Here is a 25,598-nt window from a genome sequence, read left to right on the forward strand (position 1 = left end):
TTTTTTATTCTGTTTGTCTTTATGTTAGTAGCACACTGTTTTGATGATTGCAACTTTGCAATGGATTTTTTAAATGGGGCTTGAGCTCTTAAAACCTTTTCTTTCTTTTTAAGATGTTTTGGTTAGGGGCTAGGAATATGGCCTAGTGGCAAGAGTGCTTGCCTCGTATACATGAATCCCTGGGTTCGATTCCTCAGCACCACATATATAGAAAAAGGCCAGAAGTGGCACCATGGCTCAAGTGGCAGAGTGCTAGCCTTGAGCAAAAAGAAGCCAGGGACAGTGCTCAGGCCCTGAGTTCAAGCCCCAGAACTGGCAAAAAAAAAAAAAAAAGAGATGTTTTGGTTACTTGGGGGGGTCTCTCTCTCTCTGTCTCTCTGTCTCTCTCTGTCTCTCTCTGTCTCTCTCTCGCGCTCTCTCGCTCTCTCGCTCTCTCGCTCTCTCGCTCTCTCGCTCTCTCGCTCTCTCGCTCTCTCTCTCGCTCTCTCTCTTTCTCCCTTGTGGGGCTTGAACTCAAGGTCTGGGTGCTGTCCCTAAGTAAGCTACAGCTCCACTCCCAGTTTCCTGGTGGTTAATTGGAGATGAGGATCTCACAAGATTTTCTTGCCCAAATTGGCTTTGAACTGCAATTTTCAGATGTCAGCCTCCTGAGTAGCTAAGATTACTTCCACAGGCACCCAGCTCCTCCCTCCCTTGATGTTTTTATGCATATAATCACCTCCCCTCCCCACCCATTTGATCTCATAATTAAGAACCTTAATGGTAAATTGAGACCTTTAATGGTAATTCTATTAACACTAGCTTGACCAAATATGCCTATAAATTGTACCACTGTACCTTGATTTGATTTTGGGGTAGGGGACTAGCTAACTTGAGTTGGGCTTGAAATGCTCCTGGGATTACAGACTTGAGTCATTAAACCCAGCCCCATATTATTACTCTTTATAGTAGTAGCCCAGCACTATTGCTCAGCCTTGCCTTGAAGCCTATTTAGTAATTACTAGTTGTTTCCTTCTAAAACTGACTTCTATCCATGAAATTTTAAGGTATGTGGTATAAGTATCCTAAATTTTTTATGTCAATATTTATGTGATCTCTAATTAAAGAAATATGTTTTGGTGGTATTGAGGTTTGAACTTAGAGCCTTGTGTTTTCTTTTCTTTTCTTTTTTTTTTTTTGCCAGTCCTGGGGCTTGGACTCAGTGCCTGAGCACTGTCCCTGGCTTCTTTTTGCTCAAGGCTAGCACTCTGCCACTTGAGCCACAGCGCCGCTTCTGGCCGTTTTCTGTATATGTGGTGCTGGGGAATTGAACCCAGGGCCTCATGTATAGGAGGCAAGCACTCTTGCCACTAGGCCATATCCCCAGCCCGAGCCTTGTGTTTTCTAGGCAAGCCCTCTACCACTTGAGCCATAACACCAGCTCAGAGGTTTCTTAACTTTAACTTTTGTACACTAATTGATTAAAGTCAGTACTATACTGGTTGGTATGGCATTAGGTTATATGACTTTGAGTAATGTATAAATGCTTAGTAAACATTACTTGTCAGGCACAGGATGAATGCATTTTAAAAAGCTTGGTCATAAAACAAGTTTAATTTTGTACATTATAGCTGTAAAATATAGGACAAATATAATGCCATGTAAACTTGTCATTTTACTGAGATTGGAAGGTTGTGTTCTAAAATTTAAGCTTATTCTTGTTACTTAGGTCTTCGTGTTCTATTGAATAAGGGTCTTTAATCTCAAATTTATTAGTGTTTTCCTTGAGCTACACATAACCTTGTTGTATATCCTCAAATGTATTCTGCAATAGAATGTAACGATATCCTAGGGTAGAAGTTAGTCTTAACCTCATACACCTCACAGCACATGTGCCTATTTGTTTCTGAGTCTTCAACATCTTCCCTAGAATGGAATTCAGCACCCAGTGTTATTATCAGTGTGTGTGTTACCACAGAAGGAGTGCCAGTTCAGTGGCCAGTGAATAATTTAGGTATCAGCTGGTGCTGTGAGATTGTATTACTTAGGAGAGAGAATTTAATATGTGTTAAACATTTACATTAAAAGAGCAAAAGTTTCCTTTGTGAGAGAACACTGAATTACAAAAAGATGAGTATATTTATCTAAAAACCAGTATTGCTCAATTAAAATTATTTGATTTAATATATTCTTAACTTATGAAAGTTAAAAAAATAATAGACAAGAATATATAGTAAGGTAGAAATGACTTCTTTATATTTTGGCACCATTTTATATTTTTACAAACTATGTTTTGAACTTTTTAATCCTCTGCTGTAATGTTCTGCTAAAGCTATGTAGAATCTTTTTGTATGATCCTGAATACTTAAAGGTACACTTTTATAACACATTTCTAAAATGAAAATTAAGTCAAAAAGTACATATTTTATTGCTAGAAACTGTCAAATTTTCTTCCAGAACATGGAATATTCCATATACAATCTCTTTTTTTCTAAGTTAATTTTGTTTTTTTCCTTTTGCTTAAATGGTACTGAGGAATCAGACCCAGGGCCTCATGCCTGCTAGGCAAGCACTCTACCACTAAGTCACATTCCTAGCCCCTGAGTTTACAATTTTAGTAGTATGTAAAAATACCTTTTTTTTTTCTCCCCACAAAGAATTCTTTTAGTTTTCAGATAATTGGCTTTGAATAGACAAATACTTGTAGATCATATTTTTCTGTTGTGTGTATTATTGGTAGATTTTTTTTTGGAAGATGTGGGCCTTAAACTCTGGGCCTGGGCACTGTCTCTGAGCTCTTCAGCTCAAGGCTAATATTCTACCACTTCTGCCCTTTTCTATGTATATGGTGCTGAGGAATTGAACCCAGGGCTTCATGAATGCTAGGCAAGCACTCTGCCACTAAGCCACATTCCCAGCTTTGGTAGATATTTTTTGATGTGGAGATCGATAACAATATAAAATGAAAAAAAAAGGAGACATTTATTGACTGCTTACTCCCTCCCAGTCACTGTGCTAGAAAATCTACACGATTCCCCTTTCTCTTTATATGAGGCAAGCACTCTACCACTAGGCCATAGTCCCAGCTCCTCCCCTTTCTCTTTATAATAATCATAATAAATAGTAATGTCATCTTTTTAGTAAGAAACTGAGATTCAGGCATGTTAAGCAGCTTGTCCTATGGTACACAGCTAACCTTGTAGAACCATGATTTTAGTTCAGTTGTATCTCTTTATACCCTATTCTCCACAGGGATTTTCTCTTTATCTTATTGAAACTCCTTTGACAAGGCCTCTAATAACTTGGTAATTACCAAATACAGTGGATTTTTTTTTGCTGTATGTATGCATGCATATAAAAATATAAATATACGTATCCAAAGCGTTATTTAGCACTGCTAGTGCTTCTTTTTATTGAAATTGTTTTCTTATTTAATTGAAACTTGCTTTTTGTTTCTTCTAGAACACTAAACACCACACCCTCAGGTTTCTTTTTTACTTCTGTGATAAACTTCCTTATTCCCTTTTCTCCTCCTAAAAGAATTTATTCTCCATTTAGTCTGTGCTCTTTTCTCATTGAGTAGTAGTTCCTTTTTGGAGATCTTATTTTCTCTCATTTTTTATGCTATTGTAGGTGAAATAATTTCCTTCTTGAGTCATTTATTACGAATGTGTTGAAGTACACCTGATTTTTGTGAGTTGATTTTATGTTCTGCAACTTTGTTGACATACAGATCTTTAAATGATAATTTAAGAATTGTCACTTTACTGCAGTGTTCTTTACCTTCAGTTCCTAGTGTGGTTATAATATTCAGTAAATGTCACAAGGTAATGACTTCTTAGACACCTAAATTGCAGTGGTGTCAAGATTATGAAATGCGGGCTGGGAATGTGGCTCAGTGGTATAGTGCTTGCCTAGCATGCATGAAGCCCTGGGTTTGATTCCTGAGAACCATAGAAACAGAAAATGCCAGAAGTGGCACTGTGGCTCAGATAGTAGAGTGCTAGCCTTGAGTAAAAGAAGCTTGGGGACAGTGCCTAGACTCTGAATTCAAGCCCCAGCACTGGCCAAAAAAAAAAAAAAGAAAGAAAGGAAAGATTATGGCACGTTCTTGGCCTAGCAGAAAAGAGATATATGTGATGGGAAAAGATGGTAATGTTAATTTTTTTTAAAAATTAAAAAAAAAAAGATTTCACTGCTTTAAAAAAAAGTATGACTACTTTGTTTCCTTGCTCAGGAAGCATTTGTTATTTTTCAGTAGGCTTTACAGCACACTGCTGGTAACTTGAGCCCAGTATCTCTGTTGTGATGTCAGGCATTTTTGAATCCTTCACTCTCTTGGGTAGTAAGAGATTGTATTTTGTAGCCACAGACTCTCTGGCACTGAGTATGGTATGTGTATATGCCTTTTCTCCTTCAAGGTGAAATTAATCATCAGCAGTTTGTAAAGATAAAACATTTGTATTAACACTCTTGTGATACAGAAACAAATAATTTTAGATTTGTAAAACAATTTAGAAAACAGTTAAGTAAGACATTTGTTCTAACATTATAGAAAGAAGCAACTGAAACCTAATATGCAAAACTGAAATTAGGCATATTAACACTAACAATCTTCTTGTTTACCTTATGCTCTTTTTTTATTCTGTGGTTGTGCTTGATTTTGGATCTAAGGATATAGGAGCCCACCCTATTTGCAGATTTACTACACACTGTTTTGACCAAGCACTGACAAAACAAATGAACAAAATTTCCAAAATGAAATATTTAAATTCCTGTGGCCAATTATGTATCTCTGTTGATGGGGAGAAATTGTCTCATTTTGTTGACTTGTATTTTAATTGCTGTGTGATAGGCTGAGTGTTTGCTTGCTCTTAATTTTTTGAGAATCTGCTTTCCCAGAAGCAGACCGTGCTCTAGAAGCAAGGTGAAAAGCAGTGTGCTCAATTGAAGCAATAAAGTGATAATTTGAGATTTGTTGAATATTGCATATTTTTTAGTAAAAGTTATGAGAAAAAAACCTAAGTCAAGCATCTGTACTACAGTGCTGAACTTTATGCTCATATGCCTCCTGAGCACACGTGACTTTTCCTCAGTGGCCATCTCCTTGGGACCATGTAACAGAATAGCAAGGGTCCCCTATAGTTTCTTTGAAAATGGTAAAATGTAACTATAAAAGTTCACAAACCATGATTGTAAGCAGAATATAATTTTCTAGGCACTGGTGGCTCATGCCTGTAGTACTAGCTACTTTAGGAGGCTGAGGCCTGAGGATCATGGTTCAAAGCCAGCCCAGGTAGGAAAGTCGATGAGAATTATCTCCAACTAATCAGTAGAAAAAACAAAACCCCAAAAATATGGCAGTGGAGTTGTGACTCATCTACCACTAGCCTTGAGCAAGAAAACTCAGGGACAGAGCCCAAGCCCAGAGTTCAAGCCCCATGATCCTCTCCCCACTAAAAAAGTGGAAATATTTGTCCAACAAATTTGTTGACTGAATTTATTATGTTTGAATAACATTAAAAAGTATATGTTTAAATCTATTAAAATTTCTTTATTATAAGTTCTTTTTCCTTAGCACATAACAAAACCCTTCAGAGAGAATCCCATTGAATTTGTAACAAGGTTCTAGCACCCTAGTATTTGAGGTATAATAGTATTTATTTTTAGGTCTTGTAAGAAAACTTTATACTTGACAGTGATTCATGAGGCATATATACCTTATTTTCAAATAGAGTAAAACAAATGAAACAATGTAATTATATCTGATGGTGCTAAATAATGACAAGTAACTAATTATGCTATCTTGTTTATGCTCATAATTCTAGTACTCCTATATTGTGTCAGCTGGAGCTAGTTCTTTAGCCTTTCTGAGTCTCAGTTTACTCACCTGTAAAATGAAGATAATAGCTACCTCAAAGGTTGTTTGAAGACTGAATCCATTTCACATGTACAGCATTTAATATAAAGTAGATGCTTTAAAGAAGAATGACATGATGTGATGATACTCTTCCTGTAATTGTTCCCTGGTGGCTTTTTTGACAGCCTACAAAATATGGTTGAATTTGTATGAGTAATGATTAATGCATTTTTTTTGTTGTTGTTGTTTTTAGTGCTGGTCCTTGAGCTTGAACTCAGGGCCTGGGTGCTGCCCCTGAGCTCTTTTGCTCAAGGCTAGTGCTCTACCATTTGAGCCACAGCTCCATGTGGAGTCTTCTGGTGGTTAATTGGAGATAAGAGTCTCACAGACTTCCCTGCCTGTGCTGGCTTTGAACACATGAACCTCAGCTCTCAGCTTCTTGAGAAGCTAGGATTACAGGGATAAGCTACCTGTTGCATCCTGCACACTTTTTTTTCTTTTTTTAAATTTTTGACTCAGGGCTGGTCTCAAAATTGCAGTGCTACTGCTTTCTCCTTTCAAGTGGTGGGAGTACAGTTGTGTGTACCACCCAGGATTATTGCGCCCTGTTTTTTGTAAGCCATTTTATTAGAATATTAGCTACTTTGTAGTATATAGCTTTATACATCTTTATAACATGAGTACACTTAAATGTTCACTACCTATATCAAGTTTATTAACTGTGTATTCTACTTTGAACTGTGTATTCTACTTTGTTTTGTTGTGTGCATGGTTGTCTTGTATGTGTGTGTGTGACATTCTCAGTATAAAAATTCTGAGGAAATGTCCTGTGCCTTGCTCCTTCACTCTTAAAGCTATCTTAGATGGATACAGTCTTAATCATTTATGACTTTGGATTCATAATTCTTTCTCCCTTCTTTCCTCTCCTCTCCTTCCCTTCTCTTCTGCCCTCCTTCCCTCCCCATTTCCCCTCCCCTCCTTTGCATACCTCTTTTCCTTCCTGTCTTCATATTATTTCCAATACTGGGGCATCCAGTCCTGGGCACTGTCCCTTAGCTTTTATGTTTAAGGCTAGCACTCTACCACTGGAGCCACACCTCCACTTTCTGCTCTTTGGTGGTTAATTGGAGATTAGAATCTCATAGATTTTCCTGTCCAAGCTGGCTTTGAACTTTGATCTTTAGATCTCAGCCTCCTGAGTAGCTAGGATTACAGGTGTGAGCAGCTGGCACCAGGCTGGCTCCCTTTCCTCCACTCCATTCCCCTCCCCCCTCTCTCTGTGTCTCTCTGTCTCTCTGTCTCTCTCTCTGTCTCTCCCTCTCCCTCCCCTTCTTTCCCTCTTCCTCCCTTTCCCCCTCCCCCTCAAGCTGTCTCCCCTCCCCTCCCTCTTCCTTCTCCTCCCCTCTCTTTGTGCTGCCAGTATTGGAGCTTTAAACTTAGGGCTTCATTTGCCATGCAACTGCTCTGTCTGCCCTTTGCATCAAGTGCATCTCTTAATTGAGCACCATTTATTCCACTGCAAGATAATAATGCATTTGTTGTAAGTCACATGACTTTTTATGTGTGGTTTTATTTTGTTATCACCTTGTCTCTTCTGCCAGTATCCCTGTGTTATTAATTTACCTGATTGTTTTTCAAATATTTGTTTCTGGACCTTTGTATTTTTAGATGCAATTTAGATCCTGTCAATATTTACAAAAACATTTATTTTCAAAGTTTTTTTTTTTTCCTAAGTATGCTCTGGGTTCTTTCAGCACTATAATGATGTCACTGTATTTGAGTTTCTATTATTTCTGTAGAAAATGATCTTCTTTGGTTGATGGCATTGTGCCTCTGTAATGATTAATGCCCATAGGGTTCCCACATTTAAGGATTTGTGTTTGTCTTCTGTTTAAGCAGTTCACTCTAATATTCTTTGGTTTGGGGTGTGTGCCTGCTTCTGCGTGTGTATGTGGGATTAAGATTCTGCTTAGGGTTTATAGAGCTTATTGAATCTGTGAGTACAGTTTTAGACTGCACATTACCTCTACAAGCACCTATTTACTTTTGTGTTTGGGGTTTGTTTTTTGAGACAGCTCAAGCTGTCCTTGAACTCTTTTTTTTTGGCCAGTCCTGGACCTTGGACTCAGGGCCTGAGCACCATCCCTGGCTTCTTCCAGCTCAAGGCTAGCACTCTGCCACCTGAGCCACAGCGCCCCTTCTGGCCGTTTTCCATATATGTGGTGCTGGGGAATCGAACCGAGAGCCTCATGTGTAGGAGGCAAGCACTCTTGCCACTAGGCCATATTCCCAGCCCTGTCCTTGAACTCTTGATCCTCTAGCTCAGCCTACTAAAAGGAAAAAAAAATGTAAAAATACTTGAAAGAAAGGATTTTACAGTCAATATACCTATTATACTCGTACCCACATTTGGGTCTAGTAATTAACATTTTGCTACACTTACTCATCATGTACTTCCCTTGGTCTATCTGTCCATTTTTATTTTATAATGTACTTCAGGATAAGTTGAAGATATCAGTAGAGTCCACCACTAAGCACTTCAGCATGTTTATCATAAGACAGTGCTCAATATTTATTTATAGCCCTCCTGTGGTTTAAACATTATTTGTTCCTTTCCTCTGAAACTCATGTAGTTTAATCCCCATTATGAGATACTAAAAAGTGGCACCAGGAATCAGGTGTGACAGCACATGCCTGTAATTTCAGCTTCTATAAGAAGTAGGAGGTTCAGAGGCCAGCCCAGGGCAAAAATGTGACACCGTATCTGAAAAGGAAACCAAAGGGAAAGGGTTGGGGTATGACTTCAGTAGGGTTGGGGCATGACTTCAGTGTGGCACTTTTGCCTAGTGAATGCAGTACTGGGAAAAAAAAAAAAAGAAAAAGTAAATTTGGGGTTGGCATGAATCTCCTATTAAAACTCTGCTTTTTTTTTTGGCCTGTCCTAGGGCTTGAACTTAGGCCTGGGTACTGTCCCTCAGCTTCTTTTGCTCAAGGCTAGCACTCTACTACTTGAGCCACAACATCACTTCCAGCCCTTTTCTGTGTATGTTGTGTTGAGGAATTGAACCCAGGGCTTCATGTATGCAAGGCAAGCACTCTACCACTAGGCCATATTCCCAGCCCCCCTCTGCCTTTTTTAATTAACTTATTATCTTAAGGTTTTCCATCTCAGGATTTCAAGAGATGGATAGTTGTGGGAATGTTTTTATTGATCTCTTCCCCTTTGGATCTTGGTGTTTGGTTGTTTTCTGCTAGGCTGAAAATTTTTTAGTGCTGGAACATGGGCATGAAAAACTCTTTTGAGCTGTGCTCTTCAGTATGGTAGCTGCTAACTCATCTCTTGTGACTATTAAGGTATAAACGAATTATACAAATAAATTGAACATGTCTTTAGTCACATCTGAAATGTTTAGTAGCCACACATGCAGGTGAGCCATACAGATGGTACAGACAGACATTTCTATTGATGCAGAAATCTCTGGTTGGGAATGTACCTGGGACTTCCAAGTAATAATATCTTTCTCCTGGGAAAATTCGGTATTTTGGAAGGTAGATAGAACACATTATTCCTGGAGAAACTGTTCTGGTTCAGTTTTCCTTGTTTCTAGGGTGTAACCTTTTGTGATGTGGGTTAAAAAACTTGGGAGTATGTTAGGTCTGCGCAGGAGAACATCCTCTCCCCTCTTCTTATTCACCTGTCTGAAACCAATAATCACCTCATCATTCATTCTCAATCACTATCATTCTCCTGATTCAGTCAGCAAAGGACCCCACTCTGAGGTTACTTCCTCATCCCACTGAGGTCATTTTGAACCAGGGTGGTCATGTCTTCTTCCAACAGTGAGTGGTTCTCCAGGCTCAGATCACTTCCATATCCGCTGCGGTCTGGCCTCTGCCTTTCCCTATATAACCCAGCTCAACACTCTTTTTCTCTTCCTCCTCTCCCTCTGTCTCCCATACCTCCATCTTGTGCTGGCAGGCAGTTTGCTCCCCCCACAATAAACTCTCCTGCTTGAAGCATGTGGCAGGTTTCCTTTCCAGAGAACCTTACAGAGTATACCCAGGTCTCTCCTATGGCAGGATCTGAACTGCAGTTTTTTTTTTTTTTTTTTTTTTTTCTGAGATGAGTGGGAGACACCTGCAACTTCTAGGTCACTGCTTTCTGTTTAGCCTTTGTGCCTCTCTGTAAATTGCCCACTATCTCTGAAACATTTTTTTTTTTTTTTTGCCAGTCCTGGGCCTTTGAGCTCTGTCCCTGGCTTCTCTTTGCTCAAGGCTAGCACTCTGCCACTTGAGCCACAGTGCCACTTCTGACCCAGGGCTTCATGTATATGAGGCAAGCACTCTTGCCACTAGGCCATATTCCCAGCCCAAATTGCCCACTATCTCAAAGCTCCCCTTAACCTAAGTTTTCTCTTTGCAGTGGGACTTTGTTCCTTTGAGTCCTGGCTATCTTGTTTGTTCTCTGGTTCACAGATTTCTGCCTCTCCCCATCCCCGCCTTTCTTAAGTTTTACTTTTCAGAGCCAGTTTAGGTTCACAGCAGAATTGAATAAGGTGAAGAGAGTTCCTGTGTGGCCCTCCTCTGCACATCTTGCACATCACTGTGCATTTGTTACAAGGAATGTATCTACACTGACACATTACCATAGCCAAAGTCTGTACACACAGTGACTTGTATCTTATCTAGTTTCATAGTTGTTCGGTATCTTTCTATTTTCTTTTTTTCTTTTCCTTCTCCCTCCCTCCCTCCCTCCCTCCCTCCCTCCCTCCCTCCCTCCCTCCCTCCCTCCCTCCCTCCCTCCCTCCCTCCCTCCCTCCCTTTCTCTCCTTCCTTCCCTTTCCTTCTCTCCTTCTAGTGTGCCAATCCCGAGGCTTGACCTCATGGTCTGGATGCTGTCTCTGAGCTTTTTTTGCTCAAGGCTAGGTAGCATGTTTACCACAAGTCACAGCTCTACTTCCCACCTTTGGGAGAGGGGAATCTCATGGACATCCCTGCCCTGGATGACTTTGAACTGAGATCCTCAGATCTCAGCCTCCTGAGTAGCTAGGATTATAGGCATGAGCACTCAACTCCATTTTCTTTTTTTTTTTCCCCCATTTTCTTTTTTAAGTTTTTTTTTTTTTTTAAGTTAGGCTGTATTAGTTGTGTGGTGTGGGTGGGGGGTGGCTCAGTGACATTTCCATACATGCTGACTGCTCTCCTCTCAAACTCATTACTCCCTCTATCTCTCTCGCATCCCCCCCCTTTAAAAAATTTATTTATTGTCAAAGTGATGTACAGCGGGGTTACAGTTTCATACGTAAGGCAGTGAGTACATTTCTTATCAAACTTGTTACCTCCTCCCTCATTTTTCTCTCACCTCCCCCCTTCCTCAGTTCCCTCCCCCCAGTTGTACAGTTGGTTTATAGCATATAGTTTTGTAAGTATTGCTGTTTGCCTTTTACCCTTTGTCTCTTCGATTTGGTGTTTCCCCTTCTTCCTACTTCCGATAAATGTATATACAACCTCATCCCTCTTCTTAAAACAGTTTCAACAGTTTATCAATGGTTGTTCCCTTTTCATCCATGCTTATAAATAAGTACTCCCCCGCCAATATTCTGTCCCTCTTCATTTTCTTTATTTGTGAGAGTATAACTAGATATATTTGAAAGATATCTTAATGGTTTCTGAATTATTTGTTGGGATTATTGATCCAGATACAGAAAATTATGTACTATATGTACTATGATATATTTGGAGGGGTTTAAAATGTATATGTTCCCTTAAGTCCCAATGATCTAGTTTCAGAAACTGCTTAATGTAGTTGACTGTTTTAATAGGTTATCAGACATCTGACTGGTTCATTTAAAATATGCATTAAACTATATTTGGGGGAGCATTGTGTCTAGTTAAATATTTCGTTTCCCTTGAATACTTAGGTTTGTAAAACAGTCAGCTAGGGACTGGAAAAAATGAAAAACCAAATGAAAGGCAGATCCTCATCTCTAAGGTCTTTCTCTCTTAGTAGAGGAGATAGAACAGAAATGTAAGTATTTTCAGGGCTGTTTATAGAAGTCATACTTTATTATAAGGTTTATGCTTTAGGCCTAAGCTGTTTTTGTGCCACTACTTTGTTAACACTGGGGAGATAATTCCAGTACTCTTAATTCTTGATGTGATTTTTGGTTAAGAGAGTTATGCCAAGTACTTTACTTGATTTTATTGCCACAACTGCCTGGAAAGGCAAGTATATCCCTGTCTTAGTCTATTTTGTGTTTCTATAACACAATATCTGAGGCACTCAATAAGTAATGAGAGGTTATTTGGCACACGATTCTGTGACTGGATGATAGCCACAAATCATGGTATCAGCATCTTGGAGTGGGTCACCCTTTTTTGGGTCACAGTATGGCAGTAAATGGGAAGGAGCTCAGTCCTATGTAAAAGGGGCACAATCACTAGACTGAAGGCCTAGCAATTTTACCTGATAGAACTGGCATTTAAATTCAGTTTTCTGTAACTCTGAAGACTGCAGTTAACTGATTATACTGGCAAAAACCAATCTGGGAAGTATTAAAAGGTGCTTCTTGAAAATTAATGGTATGAATATTTTCTGATATTCATTAAAAAAAAAGATGTGTACAGTTGTGTCACTCCTGAGTAGTCTGCTGAAAATTTGGCATTTTCTTCTTTGTTTCTTAAATTTTTTTTGTAGGTATGGGGCTTGAACTTGGGGCCTGGGTGCTGACCCTTAGCTCTTTTGCCTAAGAGTATTGCTCTACCACTTTGACCCATAGCACTACTTCTGGTTTACTGGTGGTAATTGGAGATAAAAGAGTCTCATGGACTTTCTTTGCTTGGGCTGGCTTTGAACTGCGATCCTCAGATCTCAGTCTCCTGAGTAGCTAGGATTATAGGCATGAGATATTAGAGCCTAGGCCTCTTTTCTTTTCTTTTTTATTATGTGTGTCAGGGCTGGCTGGGGCTTGAATCTAGCTAGGGCTTGGATGCTGCTCCTGAATGTGGTGTTTTTTTTTTTTTTTCTGTGTGTGTGTGTGTGTGTGTGTGTGTGTGTGTGTGTGCTAGTAATCAAATCCAGGGCTTAGCACAGTTTGGAAAGTGTTTTGCCACCAAACTATATTCTTTTTAAAAATATTATAATTATTTATTGTCAAGGTGATGTACAGAGGGGTTATAGTTTCATACATAAGGCAGTGGGTACATTTCTTGTACAATTTGTTATTTGTTACCTCATTTCCTCCCTCCCCCCACCAAGCTATATTCTTATCCAAGCATGAAACTTTTTCTTTTTTTTTTTTGCCAGTCCTGGGGCTTGAACTCAGGGCCTGAGCACTGTCCCTCGTTCAAGGCTAGCAATGTACCACTTGAGCCACAGTGCCACTTCTGTCTTTTTCTGTGTATGTGGTACTAAGGAATTGAAGCAAGGGATTCAGGTGTGCTATACAAGCACTCTACCACTAAGTCACATTATCAGCCCCCAAGTATGAAACATTTAATAGTCTGACTCAATATTTTTTTTTACTGACAACCATTATAAAGTTAGAAAATTAAGTCATTTATTGCAGTGCAATAATTTTTGTTATCTGAGTTAGTCTGAGCATACTTTATAGATCATAAGTTTCTACTGATGTTTTATTGATAATGTTTTAAACAGCAACAGTATGAATGAATGAGCTACATTGTATCCACAATGTATATGTATATACATTTATCCATACATACAATAGAATATAAAGAGCTAATAGGCTATAATTACCCAATAGAATATAAACCAAGATATAAAGAACAGACACAGCCTCAGTTGCTGACATTTTTCCCTTTATTTTCCAGATACTTTTGATTTTCCCTACTGGTCCAGTCTTTATTTCTCTAGGTATTTGTTAATGATTTTCTTTTCCACTCACAAGGATTTTGAGTGCTTTAAAAACTGTTCTTGATATATACAATATAAGCTGATAGTGCTGTTTGTAAACTTATATTAGTGACTCCTGTTTTATAAAACATTAATTTGATAGGACACATATACTCTATCTTTTTGATATTATACTATCAAATGTGTACTTGGCATATTTGTAATGAATACTGTCTTTTTTTCTGCTGTTTATCTCTTAGGCTTTAAATTTAATGAGTTTTGAAGATATTATTGCTTCCGTTCTTTCTCCTGGGTGCTTTCATCTAGATGAATTGCTCTTGCAATAAGGATATTTTTAATTGTGGTATTTTTAGCCTACATACATACATTTGATATTTGAATAAGGGTCTATTGTAAGGGTTGGGGTGCTGGTGGCTCACTCTTGTAAATCATGGTTATTCAGGAGGCTGAGATCTGAGGATCACCATTCAAAGCTAGCCCTGGCAGTCCATGAGACTCTTATTTCCAATTATTCACCAGAAAATGGGAAGTGGAGCTGTGGCTCATAATGGCAGAGTGCTAGCCTTGAGCAAAAGAGCTCAGGAAAGGTCCTGAGTTCAAGACCCACAACTGATCCCCCCCCAACAAAGACTACTTTGTTCTTCATTGTTGTAGATATGGTCATAAAAGCAATCTACATGAAATGTCCAGTATTCTGTAGTGATGTTTTTTCCCTTATGGCAACAATTTTTTTTATTATCTGAAAATATTCGTGAGTTGGGGTTACTCAGTGATAAGTGTTTGCCTGCCATGTTGCAAGCCCCTGGGTTTTATCCCCAGCACTGCAAAAAGAAACAAAACAAAGCAAAACAAAACAAAAAGCTAAGTTTATAAATAGAGGTTAAAAAATCCTGTTAAACCAGCCAAGTGCTACTGGCTCACCTGTAATTCTGACCACTCAGGAGGCTGAGAAGTGAGGAGCAGGGTTTGAAGCTAGCTAGTTCAGGCAGAAAAGTCTGTGAGACTTGTATCTCCAATTAAGTACCAAAAAGCTAGAAGTAGAGGTGTGGCTCCAATAGTAGTGTGCCAGCCTTGGGTGAAAAAGCCAAAGGAGAGCATGAAATCCTGAGTTCAAGCTCCAATACTGCAAATATTCATGAAACAATCTGCTAAACCAACATTTGTTTTATATTAAATATTTTTTAAAATAAAATATTACAAGAGTACCAATTAAGCCAGAAGTAAAGTCAACTTCTGTGCAAGTTGTAACTATAGAAATATTCTTTCATGTTTTGATAAAGTTCAATCGCTTTGTGATTTCAATGGATTCTTGGAATGGATTCTCTCTCTCAGGTGAAGAGTTCTTTTCTTATGAATAGAAGAGTCTCCTTTATAGTGTCCCCTATCAACTATATACCTTCTTTGAGATATTTCTAATAATTAATTCCTTACTAAGGCAAAAAAAAATTCTCTTTAACTAGAAAGGTAAATAGGAAAGCTAACACTTTAAGTTTTTCCTTATGTTTAATGGAAATAAACTTATCTGATTTGATGATTGGTAATAATAATTTGGAAAATACGGAGTTATGCAAAATTTAGGTGACTGAAAATTTTAAATGTTTGTCTTTTTGTTGTAGTTTTGGTGCCCTTGAACACCAGGACCTAGGCTGTTGTACCTGAGCTTATTTTTGCTTAAGGCTAGTGCTCTACCACTTGAGCCACAGCTCTGCTTCCAGCTTTTTTGGAGGTAGTTTACTGCAGATACCAGTCTCAGGGATTTCCAGGTGCTGGTGGCTAACACCTGTAATCCTAGCTATTTAAGAGGCTGAGATCTGAGGATCAGAGTTTGAAGCCATCCTGGGCAGGGAAGTCTGTGAGACTCCAATAAATGATTCAGAAAAAGCCAGAAGTGGTACTGTGGCTCAAGTGGTAGAGGGCTAGCCTTTAGCAAAAGAAGCTTAAGGACAGTCCCCAGTGGGCCCCCTCCCAAAACAAACAAACAAACACAAAAACCTCAGGAACTTTATTGCCTAGAGTGACATTAAACCATGATCTTTAGATCTCAGCCTTGTGAGTTGCTAGATTGCAGATGTGAGCCACTGGTACCCCAAAAATTTTCTTTCTTTTATTGTTCAGTTGGAGAGATGTTTGTTTAGAAGCAATCAACAATTGTAGAAATGTTTACCCTTCCTCTTCCTTGCCAGGTTGATTTCTCATTATTAATCACCAGCATAAAACCACTTTATTTCTCACTCTAGGATTGCTGTTTTTATAAAAACACATTGTTTCTGTGCCTTTGGTGTCTTTTGCCAGTATAAAGTTTACTATTGATGTTGAGTTGGCATTTATGAGTGGTTGTCTGGCTGGCTACTAGATGGACACACCTACTTGCTTTCTATTGGCATTCATTGTAAACCTGAGTCTCACAGCCATCTTATTAGCATCTTAGTGTCTCCCACCCTGAGAGTCTTGTTTTAACTGCCATGTACCCACAGAATGTCTGTGTATTTAATGTGAAAGATTGCTTATGGCAGAATCATGAAAAGGGATCAGTACAATGTCAGCTAGACTTCTTAATGTAAGTATATTTATATTTCATATTTTCAGGTTAGTTTGAAAGTGGCGCTGTGGCTTAAGTGGCAGAGTGCTAGCCTTGAGCAAAAAGAAGCCAGGGACAGTTCTCAGGCCCTGAGTCCAGGCCCCAGGACTGGCCAAAAAAAAAAAAAAAGAGAAAAAGGATTCATTAATGATACATGCAGTGTCTGAGTAGGAGAACTTCCAATAAAAGTCCAGTATTTTTAGTAATCTCAGGGATTATTTATTTTAGTGTGGAACAATTAAGAGCATGCATTCTAAAATCATAAAACATGGCTGAGTCCTAGGCCCACTTTTTATGAGCTGTTTGGCCTTAGACAAGTTACTTATTCCTTGTCTGTATTTTTTATCTGTTAAAAACATTTGTATGGGTTGGGCATGGTGGTACACTGCTATAATCTGAGCTGAGACACGTAGATAAGAGGGAACATTGAGGTCAGCCCATCTCAATAAATAAACTGGGCTTGTTGGTTCTCAGCTGTAATCCCAACCACATGACAGATGTAGATAGGAGGATCACAGTTCAAAGCTGGCCCTAAAAACTATCTGAAAAATAACTAAAACACAAAAAGACTAAGGGTGTGGTTTAATTTCAAGGTCGCAGTTCAAATCCTAGTACTATTAAGGGGGAAAATTTGTATGGCTATAAAATAAACTAATATTTCATATAAAGTTCTTACAATCTTCCTTGGTTCATAGTTCTATTGTTTGATGATGTTATTTTATTGCATATTTCTAAAAATCCTTGTATGCAGTGAAAAATTGGCTGAAAAAATGACACCAAAATTTATTCTCCCTCTCTTCTTTCTCTATCTATATCTTTTTCTTTCTTCTGTCCTAGAAAGCTAAGGACTGGTTAATAATAAAAGGTATGTAACAGGTGGCTTCTCATGTTATGGAACTATTAGAAACAGAGGTCAGTTAGTATTTTGCTTCTTGTAAAAAATTAAAACGAGAGCATAACTTAATTAAATTGCTAAAAATGACTTCTGGGTCAATTTCCAGGTTTTGTTAAGTTTGGCTGCCTGTGTTTTCTGAGTCAGACAGTTTTATAATTTAAGGTGGTATAGTATAGAGAAAGAAGATTATGAAGCAGTTCTCGCTGCTTGTTGGATATTTTGTGGCAGTGCATTTGTTACCTGTTGCTGAGCGACAGTTCCAAACTTAGTTGTTTCAGGAACAATAGTTTATTATTTCTCATAATTCATTGAGCTGGCTGTACTCAACCCAGGGCTGCTTCTGTTTTACATGAGAACATTTTGTTTATCTGAATTTTTATCTTGGGCCAGAAGAACAATCCAGTAATATGTTTTTAGAACATTTTCTTTAGATGGAATAATTAATACATTAAAAGTTATTTCCACCGTACCTGGCCTGTGAATAAAGCACACAGAATCATATCTACTTTTATGATGTATTCATAAAATACTTCAGTTTCCTAAATGCAGAATAGCTAAAATTGAAGGTTGCTACTTGTTAAGCTTATATATTTATTTTAACAGATGTTTTCTTAGGAATCCTGCGTGAATGAAAGCTAACAGCTTTTATAATCAATTCACAAGTAATGAGTACTCACAATATGCCAAGTGCTGGGGTTACTATTGAGTTTACCACTTTATTGTCTTTTCCAAGTTTGCTGTATTTCTCTGGTATCTATACACTGTCAAAAGTAAAGAGAAGCCAGGTGCTGGTGGCTCACACCTGTAATCCTAGCTACTCAAGAGGCTGAGATCTGAGGATTGAGGTTCAAAGCCATCCTGGGCAGGAAAGGCTCTATCTCCAATTATCCAGCAAAAGCCAGAATTGGAGCTGTGGCTCAAGTGATAGAGTGCTAGCCTTGAGTACAAAAGCTCTGGGACAGAGTTCAAGCCCTAGACCTGGCATGTGCACATGCATGTGCTCCTGCGTGTGCGTGCACACACACACACACGTAAAGAGAGGCATGTTATGTATTGCCGGCAAGAGAAGCGTGGATGGCTGTACCTTTTCAGTCTTATGGAGTAACAATCATTGACTTGTCATCTCAGAAATTGTTTGTTCAATGACTTTGACTTAACTAGATCTGAGTTGTTCTAGCATTAACCTCACAAGAAGCTCACGTGTATCAGTGTTAGGCTTTCTTTATTAGCTTTGAAAAATGAAGTTAGGTAGACTAGGCATCCATGTTGGGTCTGTCATTGTATGCAGTAAAACTCAAGTTGGGAGTTTATATATTATGGTCAATCTTTTCCCTCCTGTCCCTCTTCTATTGCATTTATACATGGTCAGCAAGTATTCTACTACTATGTGAAATCCCCAACCCAGTATTTTCTTCTGAAATCAGCACACCAACTCTCATAATGTTATGGCATTTGCAAGGATAGTAAGGCACCTGTATTATAAGAATGTATTTAGGGCTGGGACTTGCCTCATATACATGAAGCCCTAGGTTTGATTCCTCAGCACCACATATATAGAAAATGCCAGAAGTGGCACTGTGGCTCAAGTGGCTGAGTGCTAGCCTTGAGCAAAAAGAAGCCAAGGACAGTGCTTTCAGGCCCTGAGTTCAAGCTCCAGGACTGGCAATATATATATATATATATATTTTTTTTTTTTAGGTGAAAAAAGAATATATTTAGGTGAAACTAGACATGCTGAGTTCCTAAACTGAGATACCCTTTTTCCAAACAGGGTTGAATTTATTTTGCTAGTAATTGAACATTTGACCAAACCAAGTATGTAAAAATATAGAGTAAAGCAAATGAAGATAGCTTTAATAACCATCTTCTTTTGAAGTGTCTGCTGTGAATATTTCTACTATTCTAGCAAAAGTCTTATAAACCCTCTATAGAGTTTTGGTTACTTGAATTTTTTTCTAACTTAAAATTTGAAGTGTTTAGCTGTGTTTTGTATCAGTATTTCATGATCTTAGGGAAATGGAAGTCTTGCTGCCTCTCCTCTCTCAAATGGAAGGATTGTAGGTTATGAGCTACCATGCCAAGCTGTCTTTTCCCTGTGGTATATATTAATTGTACAAGATAATGGTTTTATTATGATACTTTCATGTATGCATATAATTTACTTTGATCATATTTACTCTCCCCCTCTTCTCTGCTTTCCTTCCTTTTTCTACTTAGTCTCTATTGGGAATAATGCTGCCATAAAACACATGGAATCTTAAATACTAATCCAGAACTAGCTATCTGTTTACCCTAATAATTGTTTTCTTTTTTTACTCTAGTAATTGTTCCTGTTGATATGCAGAACTCTCCCCCCACCCCTGCCTTCTTTTGTGCTCATGCTGGGGCTTGAACTCAGGGACTGGGCACTGCTCCTGTGCTTTTTTGCTCAAGATGACCACTCTTAGCACTGGAGCCACAGCTCTACTTTTGGCTTTTTTGGTAATTAATTGGAGATAAGAGTCTCATGGACTTTTCTGTGCTGGCTGACTTCCAATTGTGATCCTCAGATCTCTGCCTCCTGAGTAGCTAAGATTATAGGTGTGAGCCACTAGTGCCTGGCTAGAAGCTTTTTAATTTGAGGAAATCTCACTTGTCCATGCTGCTACTATTTGTGGAGCTATCAGAAAGTTGCTGTCTGTGTCTTTATCTTGAAGTGTTTACTCTTAGAATGGTATTTTCAATGTTTCAGGTCTTCCATTCAGGTGTTTGATCCATTCTTAATTTAAAAAAAAATTTTTTTTTTTGGCCAGTCCTAGGGCTTAAATTCTGGGTCTAGGCATTGTTCGTGAGCTTCTTTTGCTAAAGGTGAGTACTCTATCACTTGACCCACAGTGCCATTTCCGGCTCTTTTGAGTAGTTTTTTGGAGAGGAGAGTCTCACGGTTACTTGCCCGAGCTAGCTTCGAACCATGATCCTCAGATCACACTCTCCTGAGTAGCTAGGATTACAGGTGTGAGCCACCAGCCCCAGCATTTCTTTTTGAATTTTTTTTTTTTTTTTTGGCCAGTCCTGGGGCTTGGACTCGGCCTGAGCACTGTCCCTGGCTTCTTCTTGCTCAAGGCTAGCACTCTGCCACTTGAGCCACAGCGCCACTTCTGGCCATTTTCTGTATATGTGGTGCTGGGGAAATCGAACCCAGGGCCCTCATGTATACGAGGCAAGCACTCTTGCCACTAGGCCATATCCCCAGCCCTCTTTTTGAATTTTTTATACAGGGTGAGAGATAGAGATCTAGTCTCAGCCTTCTATGTGGAAAATCAGTTTTCTCAGCGCCACTTTTTAAAGATGCTGTCTTCAGTATATGTTTGGCATCATCAAGAATCAGATGGGGAATATGGCTTAGTGGTAGAATGCTTGCCTAGCATGCATGAAGCCCTGGGTTTGATTCCTGAGTACCACATACACAGAAAAGGCCAGAAGTAGCCCTGTGGCTCAAATGATAGAGTGCTTAGCCTTGAGCAAAAGGTGCTTAGTGACAGTGCCTAGCCCCAGAGTTCAAGGCCCAGGACTGGCAAAAAAAAAAAAAAAAAAAAAAAGAATTAGATGGCTATGGCTGCATGAGCTTTTTTCTGTTTTATTCCATTGTTCTATATATCTGTTTTTGTGCTATTTATTTTTGGCATTATGGCTCTAATTTGAAATCAGGTGTTGTAATTGTTCTAATGTTCCTCTCTTTGCCCAGGTTTACCTTGCTATTTTGTGATCTTTGTGCTTCCATATGAATGGTAGCTTTTTTTCTACCCATGGTAATAACATATTTCATGGTGTACAAGGCCTTTAAGCACAAAAAATGCTTTTTAATTCTGTGAATATAGATTATTTTATTCCGACCTACTTTTAGCCCTTTAGATATTAGATATTAGTTTTGTTGTCCTTTTGTTCTTATCCCTAAACATCTGTTTTTCAGTTCTGTTGATACTGTAGTTCATGAGTTTAATAATTTTGCCAGTTTTCTATTTCTAATCGGCTATAGTCTGAAAGATAAGATCTAAGGCCTTTCTTTCTCCTTCCTCCTCCTCTTCCTCCTCCTCCTCCCCCCTCCTCCTCCTCCCCCTCCTCTTCCTTCCCCCCCCTCCTCCTCCCCCCTCCTCCCTCCTTCCTCCTCCCTCCTTCCCCCTCCCCCCTTCTCCTCCCTTCTTTTTGCTCAAGACTAGCACTCTGCCACTTGAGCCACAGTGCCACTTCTGGCCTTTTCTATTTATGTGGTGCTGAGGAATCAAACCTAGGGCTTCATGTATACAAGGCAAACACTTGCCACTAGGCCATATTCCCAGCCCTGGCTTTTCTTATTTTTAAATGTTATATTAATGAACCTTTGCAAAGGAAGAGGATTATGTACTACTTTCACCTTCATTCTGGAGTATGGTTAGGTTTCATAGTTTGAAAGAGTGAACTTAATGTGATCAGAAAGTGGTTCCTTTTTTAAGTTTTAGAACTCTTTTAAGAATGTCAAGTGAAATCAGATAATTTTCAATGAAAACCACCTTAATGAATTAATTTTTTTTGAATTTCAGAGCTCCAGAGATTATATTGGGGTTGCCATTTTGTGAAGCCATAGACATGTGGTCATTGGGATGTGTGATTGCAGAATTGTTCCTCGGATGGCCGCTCTACCCTGGAGCCTTGGAGTATGATCAGGTACTAGAACTGTCATGGTAATCTTGTTGAATTGCTAGAAAGTAAATAATAAATATTAGGAAATGCCTAACCCTAACGTATACAAAATATTTACTCTTCATGCAGTACAAAAAAGTGAGATTTTATGCAATTTAAGTGTAAGCTCTTTGACCAGCTTTTTTCTTTTGGTTTATTTTCTACCTATCTGTCTAATCTATCTGTAAGACTCCTAAGGCATGTCATAAAATTTGGTCTTAAATCTGCAATCAGTATAGGTGGTAAGTATTTCACTCACTAGAACTTTTATCAGTCTTTTCTGCTGTTTTTTTTCTTTTTTAAAATGGTGCTGAAAGCCTAGTTTTGTATTATTTAATGATTTTTCAGTAGAATACAGAAAATTACCTCCTAAACATACTTTTCCAGCTTTGTTGGGGGAGGGGGGGGCAGTCCTGGCCTTGACCTCAGGGCCTGGATGCTGTCTGTATGCTTTTGTGCTCCAGGCTAGCGTACTACCACTTGAGCTACATTTGTATATACTTCCAGTTTTTTGGTAGTTAATTGGAGATTCGAGTCTCCTGGTTGCCTGGGCTGGCTTTAAACTGAGATCCTCAGATCCCAGCCACCCGAGTAGCTAGGAATACAGGCACAAACACTGACACCTGGCCCAACATACTTTTTTTTTTTTTTTTAGATAAACATACTTTTCCTCTCTAAACTGATAAGGCAATATTGTTATTTAGCATCTTGATTTTTAAATACAAGATTATTGTTTTGAGAAATTGTTTTCTTTGTTCATTATTTTAATGTTTCCTTATTAGAGAGATATACTGAAACCTATTTTTAATGGAAAATGTTAGTCAAAATCAGCAGTGTTAGCCAGATACCCATGGCACGATCTTCCCTGACTCCACTTCTCTCAGTTGCTGGAATTATAATAAGTATGCACCATCACACTAAGCTTGAGGGGAGAGAAAAAAGAAAGAGAAACAACTTTTTAAAACACAGGTCAAATAATCTTATAATATGCTGTGGGTTCTAATTTTCAGAGCTTAGTTTCAAGCCTTAGTTTTTCTTCTAGAGATGACTAAAATTTACTTAATATCACTTAATATTTAGATGTTATTATTACTCACAATAATCTCATATTATCCTCTAGTGACTTCTTCTATGAACCTTCTTTTTTAGTTCAAGTTTTGTATATTTTCTATACTTCCTCCTGTATGTTTAGGATACTGTGTGGAAAAATTCCCCAATAATCCCCTCTTCCTTTAGCTTTTTATTCAAAACTGATGCAGATGTTAGATAGTTGTTAGTTCTGAAAGAGCTGCTAGTCAGTCCTATAATCCCTTGGCTACAGAAGTACTGAGGCACCAGTCAACTGTCAGAAGTACACTTTGTGGTCCTGGCGCTGGTGGCTCACTCTTGTAAACCTAGCTACTCAGGAGGCTGAGATCTGAGGATCATGGTTTGAAGCCAGCCTAAGCAGAAAAGGCTTGTGAGGCTACAATTAACCACCTAAAAACTGAAGTAGAGCTGTGTCTCAAAGTGGTAGAATGCTAGCCTTGAGCATAAAAGCTCAAGGATGGCACCCAGGCTTTGAGTTCAAACTCCCCAGGACCAAAAATTAAAGAAATAACCCTTTGTGGATCACCATTTAATGTAGTGTCATGGAGTAGGATGCCATCTAGTGGCACTTCAAGTTGATTTGCTATTGTACTCGGGTTTGGACTCCACAATTCTTCTCTTGGACAACTGATATTAATTAGGACTGCAAAGGACTACAGAGATTATCTGTTGTCATCTTATTATATAGAGAATAGAGAAAACTGAGACATCCCTCTGCCCTTGCCAAATGGATTGATGTGAATGAATTACAATAGCAATTTTAAAGACAAAAGCTCTGACCAAACCCCAGTTTTTCTAAATTCTGTAATCAATGGTGAAAAAAAAACCCTCAAAAAACAAACCAAACAAAACCCTTGGACCCTTGGTATATATTAACAATATTTTCAGAAGTATGTTCTAAAGTGACTGAAAAAATTCATTATCATATAGCATCAATAGTTTTCATTCAGTGTTTCAAAATCCTTACTTTCTTAAATCTCCTTAAATTATAATTACCTTATTTAGGATGTGATAGTATCATCAATAGGATATCTCTCATCTGTTCTCTATTCCAGTTATCAGCTTTGATATTCCAGATAGGATATTGACACCATTCATTCATTTATACCTACATTCATTTTTGCTTTTGAAATTCTTTTTTTTTTTGAATTAATATTTTGGGGCTATGTTTGATCAAACCACATATATTAAATCCTCAAAAATAAGGTATGTCTACTGTTTAAAGAGGGAACGTATCCAATTTGGGAAAATTTATTTAAACATTAACACCTCTCAGTTCTATATTTTATACCTACATAGTAGCACTAAAATAATATACATGTAAAATTGACAGATAAAAAGAAAAACTAGAGTCATGGTTAGCATATTTCCTTCTGTAATTAATAAAAAACAGAATCAGTAAGAATATAGATGATTTGAACACATGACTAAGTTAATATACTCACTAAGTTTTTAAGAATTTTATATTAAAAATCAAATTTAAATCACTAGGAAAAAGGTTCAACTTATTTTAAATTCACTTTATGCTATTTGTATTTCAACATTTTAATAGTCATCATCTCTTTTTTTTCAAATTTTTATTATCAAACTGATGTACAGAGAGGTTACAGTTTCATACGTTAGGCATTGGATACATTTCTTGTACTGTTTGTTACCTTGTCCCTCATGCCCCCCTCCCTCCCCCCCTTTCCCTTCCCCCACCAGGTGTTCAGTTCACTTACACCAAACAGTTTTGCAAGTATTGCTTTTGTAGTTATTTCTCCTTTTTTACCCTGTGTCTCTCAAATTTGGTATTCCCTTTGAATTTCCTACTTCCAATACCAGTAAACACGGTTTCCCATATACTCAGATAAGATTACAGAGATAGTGTAGGTACAACCATAGGAAGGTGATACAAGAACATCATCAATAATAGAAACTACACATACACATAGGACGTTGAAAGTAGTTACAACTGTGATATAACAATTGTTTCCATAACATGGAGTTCATTTCACTTAGCATCATCTTATGTGTTCATAAGGGTATAGCTATTGGGCCTTGTGATGCTCTGCTATGGCTTGCCTAAACCTGTACTAATTATTCCCAATAAGGGAGACCATAGAGTCCATGTTTCTTTGGGTCTGGCTCACTTCACTTAGTATAACTTTTTCCAAGTCCTTCCATTTCCTTACAAATGGAACAATGTCATTCTTTATGATAGAGGCATAAAATTCCATTGTGTATATGTACCACATTTTCCTGATCCATTCATCTATGGAGGGGCATCTGGGTTGGTTCCAGATTCTCGCTATGACAAATTGTGCTGCGATGAACATTGTTGTGCTGGTGGCATTACTGTGATTTTGTTTGTGGGCTTTTGGATAGATACCCAACAGTGGGGCTGCTGGGTCAAAGGGGAGTTCTATATTGAGCCTTCTGAGGAATCTCCATACTGCTTGCCAGAGTGGCTGAACCAGTTTACATTCCCACCAACAATGAAGTAGGGTTCCCTTTTGGCCACATCCCCTCCAACAATTGTTATTATTAGTTTTCTTGATATATGACATTCTTGCTGGGGTGAGATGGAATCTCAATGTTGTTTTGATTTGCATTTCCTTTATGGCCAGTGATGTAGAGCATTTTT

At 38.3% G+C, this 25,598-nt stretch overlaps 1 protein-coding gene across 6 annotated transcripts in view; it reads left to right on the forward strand.

Moving 5' to 3' along the window:
- The window catches only part of Hipk3 (homeodomain interacting protein kinase 3), an 84,685-nt gene that overhangs the window by 38,544 nt on the left and 20,543 nt on the right, over positions 1-25,598 (forward strand). For all 6 annotated transcript variants that reach the window (XM_048361515.1, XM_048361520.1, XM_048361518.1 and 3 more), the window contains exon 3: positions 21,745-21,868. In XM_048361515.1, coding sequence (XP_048217472.1) covers positions 21,745-21,868 — 124 coding nt within the window. The remainder of the gene's footprint in view (positions 1-21,744; positions 21,869-25,598) is intronic.

Source organism: Perognathus longimembris, chromosome 13 (assembly GCF_023159225.1).
Source record: "Perognathus longimembris pacificus isolate PPM17 chromosome 13, ASM2315922v1, whole genome shotgun sequence".
In the NCBI taxonomy this organism is placed as follows: Eukaryota; Metazoa; Chordata; class Mammalia; order Rodentia; family Heteromyidae; genus Perognathus; species Perognathus longimembris.